This window comes from Aspergillus caelatus (genome assembly GCF_009193585.1).
Source record: "Aspergillus caelatus strain CBS 763.97 unplaced genomic scaffold BDV27scaffold_278, whole genome shotgun sequence".
NCBI lineage: Eukaryota > Fungi > Ascomycota > Eurotiomycetes > Eurotiales > Aspergillaceae > Aspergillus > Aspergillus caelatus.
Genome location: NW_022475541.1, coordinates 1 through 15,650, shown reverse-complemented (window position 1 = coordinate 15,650; position 15,650 = coordinate 1). Strand labels below are relative to the sequence as shown.

General features: G+C 48.4%; 6 protein-coding genes across 6 annotated transcripts; 5 read left to right on the top strand and 1 right to left on the bottom strand.

Moving 5' to 3' along the window:
* Positions 1–373: 373 nt before the first annotated feature.
* On the top strand, positions 374–1,986 carry BDV27DRAFT_168728 (mitochondrial carrier protein). The gene is made up of 5 exons (XM_032074849.1): positions 374–823; positions 950–1,047; positions 1,095–1,130; positions 1,181–1,812; positions 1,884–1,986. Exons 1-5 carry the CDS (start codon positions 718–720, stop codon positions 1,912–1,914), a joined length of 903 nt encoding a protein of 300 aa, XP_031922282.1. The 5' UTR covers positions 374–717; the 3' UTR covers positions 1,915–1,986.
* Positions 1,987–2,769: 783 nt separating this feature from the next.
* Positions 2,770–6,607, top strand: BDV27DRAFT_162852 (glycoside hydrolase family 35 protein; the record flags this gene model as incomplete). The annotated part of the gene is made up of 15 exons (XM_032073459.1): positions 2,770–2,894; positions 2,953–3,007; positions 3,064–3,086; positions 3,136–3,180; positions 3,239–3,710; positions 3,767–3,901; positions 3,951–3,970; positions 4,029–4,049; positions 4,101–4,303; positions 4,353–4,445; positions 4,501–4,538; positions 4,593–4,743; positions 4,809–5,222; positions 5,282–5,575; positions 5,634–6,607. The coding sequence occupies 15 exons, from the start codon at positions 2,770–2,772 to the stop codon at positions 6,605–6,607; spliced, it is 3,063 nt and encodes a 1,020-aa protein (XP_031922281.1).
* A 493-nt stretch (positions 6,608–7,100) lies between these two features.
* BDV27DRAFT_56811 (uncharacterized protein) lies at positions 7,101–7,864 on the top strand. Its single transcript, XM_032076962.1, has one exon. It carries the CDS (start codon positions 7,168–7,170, stop codon positions 7,657–7,659), a length of 492 nt encoding a protein of 163 aa, XP_031922280.1. The 5' UTR covers positions 7,101–7,167; the 3' UTR covers positions 7,660–7,864.
* Positions 7,865–9,999: 2,135 nt separating this feature from the next.
* On the top strand, positions 10,000–11,206 carry BDV27DRAFT_136502 (DNA repair ATPase SMC5; the record flags this gene model as incomplete). The annotated part of the gene is made up of 1 exon (XM_032068781.1): positions 10,000–11,206. A coding segment is annotated over one exon (1,041 nt), but the record flags the coding sequence as incomplete, so codon positions are not given.
* A 2,294-nt stretch (positions 11,207–13,500) lies between these two features.
* BDV27DRAFT_56798 (uncharacterized protein) lies at positions 13,501–13,940 on the top strand. The gene has a single exon (XM_032076961.1). The coding sequence runs from the start codon at positions 13,601–13,603 to the stop codon at positions 13,832–13,834; it is 234 nt and encodes a 77-aa protein (XP_031922278.1). The 5' UTR covers positions 13,501–13,600; the 3' UTR covers positions 13,835–13,940.
* BDV27DRAFT_136500 (uncharacterized protein) lies at positions 13,502–15,606 on the bottom strand. The gene is made up of 2 exons (XM_032068780.1): positions 14,841–15,606; positions 13,502–14,762 (listed from the first exon to the last, which is right to left on the bottom strand). The coding sequence occupies exons 1-2, from the start codon at positions 15,082–15,084 to the stop codon at positions 14,047–14,049; spliced, it is 960 nt and encodes a 319-aa protein (XP_031922277.1). The 5' UTR covers positions 15,085–15,606; the 3' UTR covers positions 13,502–14,046.
* Between the last annotated feature and the right edge of the window lie 44 nt (positions 15,607–15,650).

The following is a 15,650-nucleotide window of genomic DNA, read 5'->3' as shown; positions in this document are numbered from 1 at the left end:
GTAAAGGTCATGTTTCCCCCGGCTGGGTTTGGCGTCTAGGGCCTTTTAAGATGGCTTCGTTGGTTTGGTCGGTTGTGGCTTCTGCTTAGGTGGCGATTGTTTGTTGGTGTGAGGAGGGGTTGGCATATGTGTTGACTGAGGAATATTAGACCTTGGTATTGAGTTATGACATGGATAACTGCTTCTATCGTTGCAGGAATAGTTGACATACTACTTTCAAGTCAATTATCTAGGGAGCCCTAACGGGCAGCTGGCCCTTGAGCTTGTCGATGGCATCTTTAAGCTTTGCGTATTCCACTGAGCCTTTAGCGTATGAAGACTGGGCTTTCCCATTAGCTGTGAGATACAACGGAGAGGAAGTGGTCATACCATTGGCTCATTATGAATTGGAGGAGTCCTGAATGATGCCAGGCTTCCCAGATGACGGCGTGCTCTGCCGTTGAGCAGCCAAGAAAGATGTCAGGTGCGTTTTCCCAGGGCGAGTGACATGTTGTAAGTTGAATATACTATATTTCGATCGTTACTTAGTTAATACAGCATCGTATTGCGTCTCATGCTCGGTATTTAACGCCCGACATTATACATTCTCTTCCGGAATGCAACACCGAAGTATCCACACTTCGGTTTAGAATCCGACTTGCGGGCCTTAGACAGCAGGTCTCTAGAGCACTTATATGTATGCTCTTTTGATCAGGTTATAGCAATAATTGTCACATCATGACTTCGGAACTGAAAACGAACGAACCCAATGTGGCTGTTTGGAGAGAGACTGTTACGGATCTCACCGCGGGAGCGGCTGGTGGTGCCACTCAGGTCTTGATCGGTAAGTACCATTTACTATACAATGTGAATGGTAGATAGAGCTAATGGTGTCTAGGCCAGCCTTTTGGTATGTGACTTATGGTGAGGTCATTCATGTGGCTAATTTTAGTCTAATAATATCAATCAGATCTAGTCAAAGTCCGGCTACAAACCCAGAACGGAGGCGATGCCTTGTCGACCGCTCGCAACATCTGGGCCAAAGAAGGACCTTTGGCATTTTACAAAGTATGGGAATTTTTAAAGCTGGTTGGAATAAGCTACTAACATGATAGGGCACGCTTATGCCGCTGTTGGGCGTTGGAGCTTGCGTAGGTCATCTATCCACCCAACGAACGCACCTCTAGCTAACCTTCTCCAGGTCAGTGTTCAATTCGGTGCTTTTCATGGGATCCGACAAGCCATTGAGTCCTACAATAAAGATAAACGCCCAGGACATGATTCAACCCTATCTTTATCGCAATTCTACCTCGCCGGTGCAGGAGCCGGAGTAGCCACCAGCATCATCTCGGGTCCAGTAGAACATATCCGTATCCGCTTACAAACGCAACCTCACGGCGCAGCGAGAATATACAATGGTCCCTGGGACTGTGCTCTCAAGCTCATCCGTACCGGCGGCATCGCCGGTATCTATCGCGGACAAGCGGTGACTCTCCTCCGAGAAATCCACGGCTACGGAGTATGGTTTGCAGCGTACGAAGGCCTCGTGGGCATTGCGATGGACCGTCAACAGAAGGAACGCGAAGAAGTCCCAAACTGGCAGATCGCACTATGTGGAGGTCTTGCGGGGGAGGCGCTCTGGCTACTGAGTCACCCGTTGGACGTGATCAAGAGCAAGATGCAAAGCGATGGATTTGGGGCCGAGAAAAAATACCGCAACATGAGATACGCTTTTCGGCATACTTGGGTCACAGGTGGCTTGAGAGGACTGTTTTATGGCCTCGGACCGGCTCTTCTTCGGGCTATGCCTGTGAGCGCGGGCACGTTCGCTACGTAAGTACATATTTCCAGTGTGGATAATGCCGAAGTGACCCCGAAAAATTGGCTAACAGGTGATATGATAGGGTAGAAATGGTTCGGAAGTTTCTGGGTTAGGTAGAAATGATAGTCTATGCATTAATATAACCGCTATAGGAAGTTCACCCAATTTACTAAATGCGGTTGACCAGGGACTGGGCTTCGTTATTGGTCGGTTAGCTCTGTATAGCACAGACGGCGCGTCTTCGGAATTTACCGTCTGTTAGGCTGTAACCTGTAGAATTAGATTTATGGCTCGGTTGTTACCCTGAATCCAGGCTTGTATTAGCCGCGTCTCGTCGGCTGTGGGGATTAAGATCCTTAAAAGGCCAATACGAGAGTTCGGGTAGTTCGACATCGGCGGCATCGGCTTCACGGAAAGTCTCCTATGCGGACGGAAAATTTATATGAAAGTCCCGCCGAGCCTGTGGGGATTGATTAAAGTCGGCCGGATTGTGGAGGTGAGTGGAAATTAAACAACGCGCGGGACCCCCGGATAAAACACAACCCCAGGGTTTAAGCAATGCAATTTCAACACTGTCAACCGTCAACGACTATCTTTTGAACGTTTATTATAACCTATCAAAATATACAAGTCCCTATGATCGATGTAGAATTGAAATCTATATATCAGTATACTAGTAGCTTGGAGGAATCATGTATCTTATGCCTCAACTTCATAGTACCCTAATATCGCCAAGGATGCAGGTCGAATGTACGCTGTAGTGGCACGATCTAGCGACCACAAACTCACAATGATGCAATGTTCTTTACTCCATTCAGGAATTTGCTCCTAGTGTGGGGTAAAACGACGATGGATTTTGACCGGCTACTTGGCGTCCTCCATGCTACTATTTATTAGGGCAAGAGTCCCCCGTCCGCGGCATGAGATCAAGTTTCGACCCTCAGGGATTTGCCAGGCAGACTCACAAGATGCTCATCTCCAAGACCGTGCTCAGCGGGCTTGCTTTGGGGGCGTCCTTCGTTGGCGTTTCTGGTCAGCAGAACTCAACCCGTTGGCCGTTGCACGACAACGGTTTGACAGACGTTGTAGAATGGTGGGTTCAGTCAAATTGCGGATTCAAGGCTGTTGGCTCTGACACCATGGCTATACAGGGATCACTATAGTTTCTTGATTAATGGTCAGAGACATTTCGTTTTCTCTGGAGAGGTTTGTCCGCCCAATCCCCTATATTCTGTATAATTCAATGCACTAACCTCATATAGTTCCATTACTGGCGTATTCCTGTGTAAGGCAAGAGTCCCACAACGGCCACGCTCTAGCTAATGGATTACCAGGCCCGAATTATGGAGAGATCTACTCGAGAAAATCAAAGCCGCGGGGTAGGTGGTCCCAGATTCTCGACACCCTCTGTCAACACGCTAATAACGAATTCGATAGGTTCACTGCCTTTTCCATCTACAATCACTGGGGATATCATACCCCCAAGCCCGGCGTTCTCGACTTCGAGAATGGAGCCCACAACTTCACTTCGATCATGACTCTAGCCAAAGAGATAGGTCTCTACATGATTATCCGACCGGGCCCATACGTCAATGCGGAAGCCAATGCTGGCGGTCTCCCTCTGTGGGCAACTACAGGTGCCTACGGAAAACTACGGGATAACGACCCTCGGTACTTGGAGGCTTTGACCCCGTACTGGGCTAATATTTCTAAAATCATTGCTCCTCATCTCATCACTAACGGCGGAAATGTCATCCTGTATCAGATCGAGAATGAGTACGCCGAGCAGTGGCTTGACGAGGAAACCCAGGAGCCCAACACGTCTGGCCAGGAATACATGCAGTACTTGGAGGACGTTGCTCGGGAAAATGGCATTGATGCTCCTCTGATCCATAATCTTCCGAACATGGTAGGGCAATACACTCGCTTGCTGAAGATACAGAATTTGTGGCTGATATATACCAGAACGGCCACTCATGGTCCAAGGACCTCTCCAACGCTACCGGAAATGTCGATGTCATTGGCGTGGATAGCTATCCCACTTGTTGGACCTGTAATGTCAGCGAGTGTCTCTCAACTAATGGAGAGTATATCCCATATGTAAGTAACGCCCTGCCTTTCTCTAGTGATTTATGCTAAACTATCTCAGAAAACCTTGACCTACTACGAGTAAGTGCTATAGTACACGGATTTGTATGAGTGAAACACTGACTTACCCTCAAATCAGCTACTTCAAGAAATTATCACCGTGAGTTTTGCCCTATCTGAGACTATCTACACATTCTAATTTCTATTACAGCACACAGCCAAGCTTTATGCCCGAGTTCCAAGGCGGTTCATACAACCCATGGGGTGGACCCCAAGGAGGCTGCCCGGATGATCTTGGCCCGGATTTCGCGAACCTCTTCTACCGAAACCTGATCTATCAGAGAGTCAGTGCTATCTCGCTGTACATGTTGTACGGCGGTACAAACTGGGGCTGGCACGGCTCAACAGATGTCGGTGAGTTATTCCCAAGTCGAATTTATGCCACAGGTGCTGATGAGCCCAGCGACGAGTTACGATTACTCTTCTCCAATTTCAGAGAACCGAAAGCTTATTGAGAAATACTATGAGACGAAAGTGCTCACTCAATTCACGAAAAGTACGCCTCTTTTGTCCGATATGTGGAAGCTTGCCAAGCTAACCTCAGGATACAGTCGCCCAGGATCTGTCTAAAGTCGATCGTTTAGGCAACGTAAGTAGAGCAGAACAATGCCGTCTACGGAGAAACGCTAACAGGGGTCAACAGAGCACGAAATATTCGAGCAACCCAGCTGTTTCCGTTTCTGAGCTGAGGAACCCAGACAATGGCGCGGCTTTCTACGTGACTCAGCACGAATACACTCCATCTGGAACTGTCGAGAAGTTCACAGTTAAGGTGAACACATCCGATGGTGCTCGTATGTTACCTCTTGCAGTCTGAATTTTGTATATCACAATGATAATCTGCTAACTACGCGACAAGTCACTATTCCTCAATACGGCTCCCAAATCACTCTCAATGGCCACCAGTCCAAGATCATCGTCACAGACTTCAACTTCGGCTCGAAGACGCTCCTTTACTCTACGGCAGAAGTCCTTACCTATGCTGTTATCGATGGTAAAGAAGTGCTGGCTCTCTGGGTCCCTACTGGTGAATCTGGAGAGTTCACCGTGAAGGGAGTGAATTCGGCCAAGTTCGCCGACAAAGGACGCACTGCGAACATCGAGATTCACCCCGGAGCAAACAATGTGACAGTATCTTTCATGCAGAGAGCGGGTATGAGCGTGGTTGAGCTTGGTGATGGAACACGCATTGTTCTTCTCGATCGGTCTGCTGCTCATGTATTCTGGTCTCCTCCTCTCAACAATGACCCTGCCGAGGCCGGCAACAACACTGGTAAGTCTACTTTGATGGCGGTATACAAATAGTTTGGTAGACTCGCTGACATGCCTCAGTCCTCGTCCATGGCCCCTACTTAGTTCGCTCGGCTAGATTGGAAGGCTGTGACTTGAAGCTCACTGGAGATATCCAGAATTCTACAAAGGTCAGCATCTTTGCGCCCAAGTCGGTATGCTCGGTCAATTGGAATGGTAAGAAGACATCCGTCAAGTCAGCGAAGGGTGGTGTCATAACCACAACCTTGGGAGGCGATGCCAAGTTCGAACTTCCCACGATCTCCGGCTGGAAGTATGCGGACAGTCTCCCTGAAATCGCGAAGGACTATTCTGCTACAAGCAAGGCTTGGGTTGGTATGTTACTCTCCTCCTCGGTCACCAATAGCACCCGCCAGCTAACAAAAGAAACCAGTGGCTACGAAGACAAACTCGTCCAATCCTACTCCCCCGGCACCAAACAACCCAGTCCTCTACGTGGACGAGAACGATATTCACGTCGGCAACCACATCTACCGCGCCACTTTCCCCAGCACCGACGAACCCCCAACCGACGTCTACCTCAACATCACCGGAGGTCGCGCATTCGGCTACTCTGTCTGGCTGAACTCAGAATTCATCGGCTCCTGGCTCGGTACCCCGACAACCGAGCAGAACGACCAGACATTCTCATTCTCCAACGCAACCCTCAGCACAGACGGAGACAACATCCTAGTCGTCGTCATGGACAACTCAGCCCACGATCTGCGTGAGGGAGCAACCGACCCCCGAGGAATCACAAACGCCACTCTCGTCGGTCCCGGAAGCTACTCCTTCACCGAGTGGAAACTCGCCGGCAACGCAGGCTTCGAAGACCACCTTGATCCGGTCCGCGCCCCGCTCAACGAGGGCAGTCTGTACGCCGAGCGAGTCGGTATCCATCTCCCGGGATATCAGTTCGATGAGGCCGAAGAGGTGCCTTCGAACAGCACGAGCCTAACCGTTCCCGGCGCTGGTATTCGCGTCTTCCGCACCGTTGTTCCCCTCTCCGTGCCCCAGGGACTGGACGTTTCTATCTCGTTCCGTTTGACTGCTCCCTCGAATGTGACCTTTACCTCTGCGGAAGGGTACACTAATCAGCTGCGCGCCCTGCTCTTCGTTAATGGATACCAGTATGGTCGCTTTAACCCCTATATCGGTCATCAGATTGACTTCCCTGTTCCTCCGGGTGTCCTGGATTATAATGGGGATAACACGATTGCGGTGACGGTGTGGAGTCAGAGTGTGGATGGTGCTGAGATGAAGATTGATTGGAATGTGGACTATGTCCACGAGACCAGCTTCGATATGAACTTTGACGGAGAGTACCTGAGACCTGGATGGATCGAGGAGAGACGTGAATATGCTTAAGATATGACGCAAAAGTGATTTCTGCTCTCCCTATCCACTCATTGCAAATGAGGCCTCCAGACTTTAATAGTCTGACAGGCGTCTCCTTCAATTTTAATCAATATGTGAAAGAAAAAGTCTAAGTATGAGAAAACGATTAGGAATGGATAGTATGTACTATGTACGATTCTACGAATAAGGCAACAAAGTAACAGTGTGACGAACAATCAACACATCAAACAATCCCCAAGTCAAAACAAACAAATCACAGTAGTCCAAAACCACAGTAACCCCAAGAACATATTCACTCGCACCAAGCTATCCACAACATATTGAACAAAACACAACAGCAGCTCATCCAAATTAGGGCAAAGATCCACATCCCAAAAAGGAAAGTCAAAGTTACATGGAACCTTAAAAACTGCCACCCGTGACCGCCTAACCAAAATATGGTTTAGATTGATAGATACAGCGGGCGCGTCGCGTCCGTGTTGATCATCGCATTTAAGCCTTAAAATCACGATATTGTCGTTACCAAATGCGCGGGGGCCTAACGTGAAGCCGCCCGTGGCCTTCCAACGATGCCTTCATTAGCGACAGTCCCTCGTCGCCGACAACGAAGCGAAGAAGAGGAGAGCGACGACTCGTCAAGCTCAACTGGCAACCCCACGCCCGCGTCGAACAGCAGTAAACGGATCCGTCTGGAAGCCAGCCAAAGCAGTGACGGTGGGGAAGACACAGAAGGTACTTCTAGTGGGGCAAGTGATGAGGAGGAGGAAGAGGAGAAAGATGGCGATAATGTGAACGGGGCTTCGAAGCGATCCAAGATCGCGAAACCCCGCAGCCCGCAACACACGCAAAATGGAGATCAGCACAATGGAGCAGCAGCAGTGCAGGAAGGATATAAACCCGGTGCTATTGTGCGCATCAAGGTCACTGATTTCGTAACTTATACGTCTGCGGAATTCTTTCCCGGTCCGAAATTGAATATGGTGATTGGGCCGAATGGAACGGGGAAGAGTACGCTTGTTTGTGCGATATGTTTGGGTCTGGGATGGGGGCCTGCGGTATAGTATACCATTGTCCTTTGATTCATGCTAGAATTGATACTGGGTGAATATGGAAAGAGCTGTACTGATATGAAGTCTTGTATTCTAGCACTTGGGACGGGCCAAGGACCCCGGCGAATTCGTGAAGCACGGTTGCAGGGAGGCTACAATTGAGATCGAGCTCGCAGGAGGACCCCGTTTTCGTCGAAACCCGGTCGTGACTCGGACGATCAAACGCGATGGCAACAAAAGCTCGTTTACTATAAATGGGCAGGCCGCAACGCGCGCCCAGGTACTGAAGCTTGCGCAGTCGTTCTCCATTCAAATCGACAACTTGTGTCAGTTTCTGCCGCAAGATAAAGTCAGCGAGTTCGCTGCTCTTACTCCCATAGAGCTCCTAAACTCCACACAAAGGGCTGCAGCCGGTGCTGAAATGGTTGAATGGCACGATAACCTGAAGGAGCTGAGGGCCCAACAGAAGAAATTGCAAGCGGATAACAAAAGCGACAAGGATCTACTAGCTAATCTCGAAGGGCGACAAGAGATGCAGAGGGCAGATGTTGAACGGATGCGACAGAGAACTGAGATCAAGAGGAAGATCGATATGTTGGAGCTGGCCCGGCCAATGGTGAAGTACAAGGAGATGCACAACGATTTTAAGGACAAGAAACGGAGAAAAGAGGAAATTGCCCTTGAGTTCGAAAACCTCAAGGCTGAGCTTGAACCTTCTTTGAGGGCAGTCAATGCGAAACAACAGTATTGTCTGCAGATCGACGAAGTCGTCAGTTACAAAAAAACACGTGTTGACGAAGCAGAACGTACGGCTTCAGAACTAGGGAGAAAAATCGAGCAATATGAAGACAGAATGAAAGAGCTAGAACAAAGAAAAGATGCGGAGAAGAAGAGCAATGCCAAATCGAAAGAGGACGGGACAAAAACTCAGCAGACCATCAACAAACTCAACCGCCAATTGGCTGAAGAGGCCATTGAGTTCGATGCTGATTGGTATAATGAGAAGATTGTAAGTAGCTTGGAGACGCTTGCAGACACCCATGCTCATCTATACAACAGAGAGAGAAGCGGCGAGAGATGCGGGACCTTGAGGGTAAAGCAAACCAAATCAAAGATAGACGAAGGCCACTCCACGAAGCCCTAAAGGAGAAAACCGACAAAGTCAAGGAGTTGGAATTACATTTGCAGAGACTAGATTCTCAATCGGGACGACAAGAAGAAAAGCTGAAACAGTTATCATACGAATCCTACAAGGCTTATCAGTGGATCCAGGCGAATCAGGACAAATTTGAAAAGGAAGTTTTTGGGCCTCCAGTTGTCACCTGCTCTGTAAAGGACCCTAAATATGCTGATGCTATCGAATCACTATTGCAACGGAATGATTTCATCGCATTCACTGTACAGTCTCGCAACGATTTCAGGACACTTCAAAGGGAACTAAATATCGGGCAAAAACTGCACGAAATCAGCATCAAGACCAGTTCTGTTCCCTTGGAGAATTTCGGTCCTCCCAGGTCTGAGGACGAGATTCGGAATCTTGGGTTCGATGGTTGGGCGAAAGATTTCATCAATGGGCCAGACCCGGTGATCGCCACACTGTGTAGCGAGAATCGGCTGAACCAAACGCCTATCGGCCGTCGAAACATCACGGACGAAGAATTTCGCAGAATGGAACAGGGGCCGGTATCCTCCTGGGTGTCTGGGAAGCAAAGCTACCAAGTCTCGCGACGAAAAGAATATGGTCCCAGTGCGACTTCAACTCGTGTGAGACAGGTGAGGCCGGCGAAGGTGTGGACATCACAACCCCTGGATGCATCAGCGAAGCAGGATTTGGTTCAAAATATTCAAGTTCTCAAGGACGAAATGCGCGAGTTGCAAGAAAAGATAGACATGGAGAGAGCCAATCTACTCCAGCTCGGTCGTGATCATGAAGAGTGTGAACGAGAACGGGTATGATCTTCCAATTGTTTGTAATTCTATGAAAGATCCACTGACTTTACTATACAGCTTGAACTTGAGAGGGAGAAGTCCGAAAAGCAGACAGCTCTTACAAACTACCGAGCTATTCCCGAGAGAATTCGTATGTTTCTTCGTCTCTCTCCTTTTTGGACCATTCTGACATTCCATATTAGGCCAGCAGGAACTCCGAATGAGAGACATCCAGAAAATTTCTCAAGATGTAAAAACCAGGGTTCTTGATATTCGCAGTCAACAGGACCAGCTATCCATTGAGAAAGCCGAGGCGACACTTGAATACGCTGTATGTGTTATCTTATTTATTCCCATGATTCCTCGGTGCTAATTCTGGACAGAACGCGGTCGAACATCTTCGAGTGTTGCACGAGGAACTCATCAAGTTAAAGATCCGCTATATTGAGGCTTTCTCCGACGTGGAAATTTTGAAGGATCGCAATACACAACACAGAGACAGGTTGGAAGCTAAAAATAACGAGCTGAAAGACGCGAATGAGGAAGTGAAAACCATGTCGGTAGCCGTCAAAGAAATGATGAAGCAGGCAAACAAGGTTGTACAACTGTCGCAGCGTCAGCCTGACTTGGCTGCGCTGCTCGCCACTTTGGTCGATCATACTGTCGACCAACTGGAAGCAGATATCGATTCGGAGAAGGCTCGCCTGGAGCTCACGCATGGGGGGAGCAGCAACATCATTAAAGAATTCGAAGAACGTGAAAAACAGATACAAAAGCTGCGTGGCAAGCTCTCCGACTTCGAGACTCAACTCGCGGAATATGATCACGCCATCAACGAGATCCGCGGGAAGTGGGAACCCAAGCTCGATGAGATTATAAAGAGCATAAGTGATGCTTTCTCCGATTCATTTGCCCGCATTGGCTGTGCCGGTCAGGTCACATTAGACAAAGCAGAGGATGAAGCAGGCGCCGACGGCGAGCCTGGAGGCAGCGACTTTGATCAGTGGTCCATCCAGATCCACGTGAAGTTCAGAGAACACGAGAATCTCTCCCTCCTCGACTCTCACCGCCAATCAGGTGGAGAAAGAGCCGTGAGTACGATCTTCTACCTCATGGCTCTGCAGTCGCTCTCCGCATCTCCGTTCCGCGTCGTCGACGAGATCAACCAGGGTATGGACCCGCGCAATGAACGCATGGTACACGGACGCCTGGTGGATATTGCCTGTGCCCCCTCCGAGAACGGAGGTGGCGGTCAGTACTTTCTCATCACGCCCAAACTGCTCAGCGGGTTAGTCTACAAGCCAGGCATGAGGGTGCTCTGCATCTACAGCGGTGAGCATATGCCCAAAGACTATGAGCAGCTTGATTTCGGGCAAGCCGTTCGACGAATGAGGGCTATACGAGATCGAGGAAGGGCCGTTGAGGATCCTACTCAAAGAAGTAACGGCCATGTTGACGTTCACGCTTGATTTACCTTTCTGGCTTGGAGTAACGGTCTTTTGTGATACCTCTTTTCGTTTATGATTCCGAATGCGTTACTATATTTGTCATGTGTGTGTGTACTTGGTTGAAGCTTATACCAATGCCTGAAACTATTTGTCTCAACTTCACACTGTACATATTGAGTTATACTTAAAACCTAAACGTCAGTCACCATGATCTACAGATATACTACCCAGGATCATTCCGATCAGCGTCCTCAAACCCACCGCCCCACGTACAAACCCGTATATCGCACTTTAACCCTCTTCAACGCAAACCTTAACCATCCGAAACCCAATCACCCGTTTCATTCCTAACATATCCGTTGCCCCCTCCAGTCGTCTCGCCGTTTACTAAGTAGAAGAAGGTAATCATAGGCGAAAATCGGGGTCTGAGAGTACGGTAGCGCATCATTACTTTTCTGGGCCCGGTGAGAACTATAACTTTGTTCTCGGTGGGTTTCCCTGGTAAAGGTGCGTTGTTTAAGCTAAGGTTAATGAGATTCCATGGTAGGGTTTCGACTTAAGCCTTCGACAACTTAAAAAAACATTTCTGAAGACTTCAATGGACTGGCATGTAGAAGTGTTAGCGGATAAATTCTCAAACGGTCGAATGTCATAGAATTGTTAGGACGTCTAGACCGTAAGAGTTTTTAAGTACGAGGTGGGATGGCTTGGTTCATGTATGTATGTAGTAGGTATGGACTGTTGAAAATGTATTTCAAGTCCCACCGACGATCCGTTCTAGATGTCTGTCTATATACAGTACAGTACATCTGATGATCACATACAACAACTTGCGACTTGGTTAGAGAGGTTTGCCTTTTTTTTTTTTTTTTTTTTTGGTATCTCAGCCCTCGCCGCTTTTTGGGTCGCTTTGTAGATGATCTGAGCACATCCAGAGCCCCTCGGCAGCTTGAGTATGGATACTATCCTACGTAGTAGATCAAATCTACGTCTACTTCCGGTATATTCCGCCTGACTACTGTTATCTCTTACCTGTGGTTCTCCTATTCTTTGTTGAAACGCTGGTCTTGATGATCTAAAGAGTTTATCATGGCTGTGTTGCTCTTATACGTACTTAGAAGTAAAATAGGTTTTCAGTCGGAAATTAGAATATAACCATAAAGTACCAAGTAATCACCGAAAAGGACCCCATATTAACAAAGGCCAATCCTCTAGCACCTCCCTCTATCAGATGGTAGGATTCTCAGAAGGATGTATGACGGTGGAATAGACATATCCACCGGATCCCATCAGTATAACCTTACAGTATACTACACAACTACCGATAGATAGCATCCTGCCCTGCTTGTTTGCCGAATACTCATCTCCAAACTCTAGATACCCTAAACCTTGCCTTGTTGAGTGTACGGCTAGTAGTTTATACCTTTGTACTACCAGCAGCCAAAAGAGCCACTGACTGATGGATTGTGCCTTCAGCAAATCCTGGTAAGCAGGGAGAGGACACTCCCACTGCTCCTAAGCCCCATGTCGAAGTTAAGTCCTACACCCAAAAGCAGAAAAGCGTTATCCAAAGAATGGACGGACTCCTCCACTCCACGCGACATTCCGCATTGTGAAAAGAAACCCAAATACATAGTCCAAGTTAACAATCACCCACGAGTCTCAAGACCATACACACACACACACACACACACACACACATCCTATGACCTCCTAGACAACAACAAGGTTGTGTGGATAACTGCTATGACCGGCATGGCTGGTTCGCCACGTCTGCGTATGTTCTTAACGCCTCATCTTCTAGGAGCAAAGATCGTCGGTAAGGGTTTGTGCTGAATGTGAAAGGATAGGATAGGATCGGAATTCTTTACCTTAACTTATTCTTCGAGTGAAGTTTGGATCCGGAATGATTTAGCTCTATGGCTGCGTGCGACGTGCCAGGACCGTGGCTTCCGGCGGTTTGGACCTATATTAAATTTTTATTATTTTTTATTATTTTTAATAGACCTTGGTAGGGGGAAACTCTGTGGGTATGGATGGTTCTCTCTCGTTTCCTTGGTAGATTTTGGATAGTAGGGTAGTAAGTAGTCTGTGAGTGGGAGGTTTGGCGGTCTTTGTAAGAGGGTTTGTTGTTGCTGTTGTGGTTGGGATGGTTGAATGGGGAAGTTTTTCGAGATGGGATTTGGTTCAGATCTATGATACTCGGAATTGGTAAAATGAGATCGGGCTTTGAGAGTTGTGTTAGAGGAGTTGATGAATAATTTAATAAGGGGGCAGTATCTTGAGGGTTGGATGGGTTATGTTCGTTTGGTACAGCTGCTGGATGAGGTATAACCAACCACTGAGTATATACACTTGAGTACACACAATCAGTCCGTCCTGCGACTCCTGCCCTGCATAGTAAATCTTTATTTGACCAGTCCTACTCTGTAAGCGCCCGTACTAATGTAGCAAGCATTTTGGAAAAGAAAAACCAGTTTCAAGTAATGATGTTCGTATAGGCATATCTGTATAGATGTATCTACATACAAGACTGATTGAGAAGGACTCAAAATATACAATTCTTTCTCGGGGTCATGTCACATCACTATAACAAAGGAAATGACACAAATGAAACACGTAACAACAATAAGGGAAGCCCAAGACTCCGACATATGCCCGAGACCCTGATATGTTGCTTCCCAACCCGGAGAAACCCCCGGGTTTCCTTCGACGCCTGGTTAATTCCGATCCTTTCAATAAAACCCGTCCATATAATATATACATGTGGTGAGAAGAGAAGAAGCAAACAAAAAATTGTATGTATATGAGTTCCTGTCCCAGACACCTGTTCCTGAACCCTAAACCCGGGTAGAAAGTAATAAAAATAACACGCATAAAAGGGTATCATTAAAGAATCAGAAGGTGCTGCAAGGTAGATGTTGCATAGACCTGCAGTATATAGCTCTTGGGTGTTGTCTTTTTTTTTTATTTTTGTTTTGTTTCTTTTTTCTTTTTTTTTCTTGTCTTTGTGCCTTGGTGTTTATACCATGGCTGTGGCGACGGGGCGCCCTGTGTGGCAGCCACGCTCGTGGCGCTTCATGTTGCTTCGTACGCTGAAGGCCTTGCCGCAGCCGGCGTGAGTGCAGCGGAATGGCTTCTCGCCGGTGTGGCTGTGAGAGTGGATGCGCAGGCTGGATGGTCTGGAGAAGGCCTTGTGGCAAGTCCGACAGATGTACCGATCGTGGTTCTGTTGGTAGGGTGCCGAGCTGGAAGGCGGGAAGTAGTGGTGGTGCTGCCAGGCCGGAGTGACGGGAGTGATCATCTGCTGGTGTGCGGCCGACGCAGGCATAGGAGCAGCCGGTGGAGTAGGCACAGTGGCGGCGCTCTGGTAGGAGCCGGAAGGTCTTTGGTAGTACATGGTGGACGGGGCCGAGGATTCAACCGGCGAAGAGTAAGAGGCCACACTGGGGGCAGGGGAAGCGTAGGGAGCAGCGGAAACGTGGTGGATAGAGCCCTGGCTGGAGATCGAGGATCTATCGGACGGGCTGGGCAGTGTCACGGGGGTTTGCGAGTATGACTCGAGCTTGATGGCCTTGCCACTGGTCACGGACGAAGCAGAGGGAGAGTGGTTGCTGCTGTGGAAGCCGGATTCAGGACGCAAAGGCGGAGTAGGAGGGCCATTTGGTGTAGAGACTGAGTCATAAGGTGAACGGAACTCAGACTCCCTGCGCGGGGGTGGGCTCGTTCTTTGACGCTCTGCGCAGGTGAAAGTCAGTCATCAATGCTTTTGGAGGTCATGCGCATTGTGCGCAATGGGATCTCGGGGAGACATACTTGCAGCATATGGCGATGCGCTGTCTGCACTTTCCAGGAGGGCCGAGATAGAGGGAAGAGAGCACTTGGGCTGGTCCTCGACTGGCGGGGAAAGAGGGGGTTGCGGGGCGCGCGAGTAAGAGAAGTAAGAGTCGTATTCAGCCGGGCGCTTGTAGGAACCCGCCGAGCTAGGAGGAGGGCTGTAGGATGCCCGAGACTTGTAGATGGGTTCAGGACCCGGAGTGATAAGGCTAGCGAGATCCATGACGAAATAGGATAGGAGGACTAGAGTAGAGAGTCGGGGAGAGCTTGAGCTGTGGAAGGTGAAGGATGGAAGAGAAATTGAAGGTAGCAAAAAACGTGGCTACAGCCGAACCATATATGATGGAGCAAGAGAGAAGAGGGTACGTAGGAAGACCGGTGGACTGGATCGTGTTCCAGGTACAAAGTGGAGATGCAATTGGATTTCTTGTGAACCAGGGGAGGAGGGGTGGAGGAAAGTGTTTATAGATGGAGATGGAGATGTGCTGGTTCGGGTGGGGAATGGATGAAGCCTTGATAATATGAGCAGGAGAAGAAGATCAACCGAAATGTTTAATTATAGGTAAGTGACGGACGTCCTCCGTTTTGGTAGTTTAAAACATTCAGGAAAGAAAACCAGCGGGAGATGCCGATGCGAACCACTCCTTCGAATGAAATAAATTCCTCTTTTTTTTGAAAAAAAAAAATGATAAACTGACGCTGATGAGGATTAACCTAAACGATTTCCCTGTTGAGCGTAGTATATAATAGGAGGGATAAAAAAGAATTATTATTTTTTTTAAAAAAAAA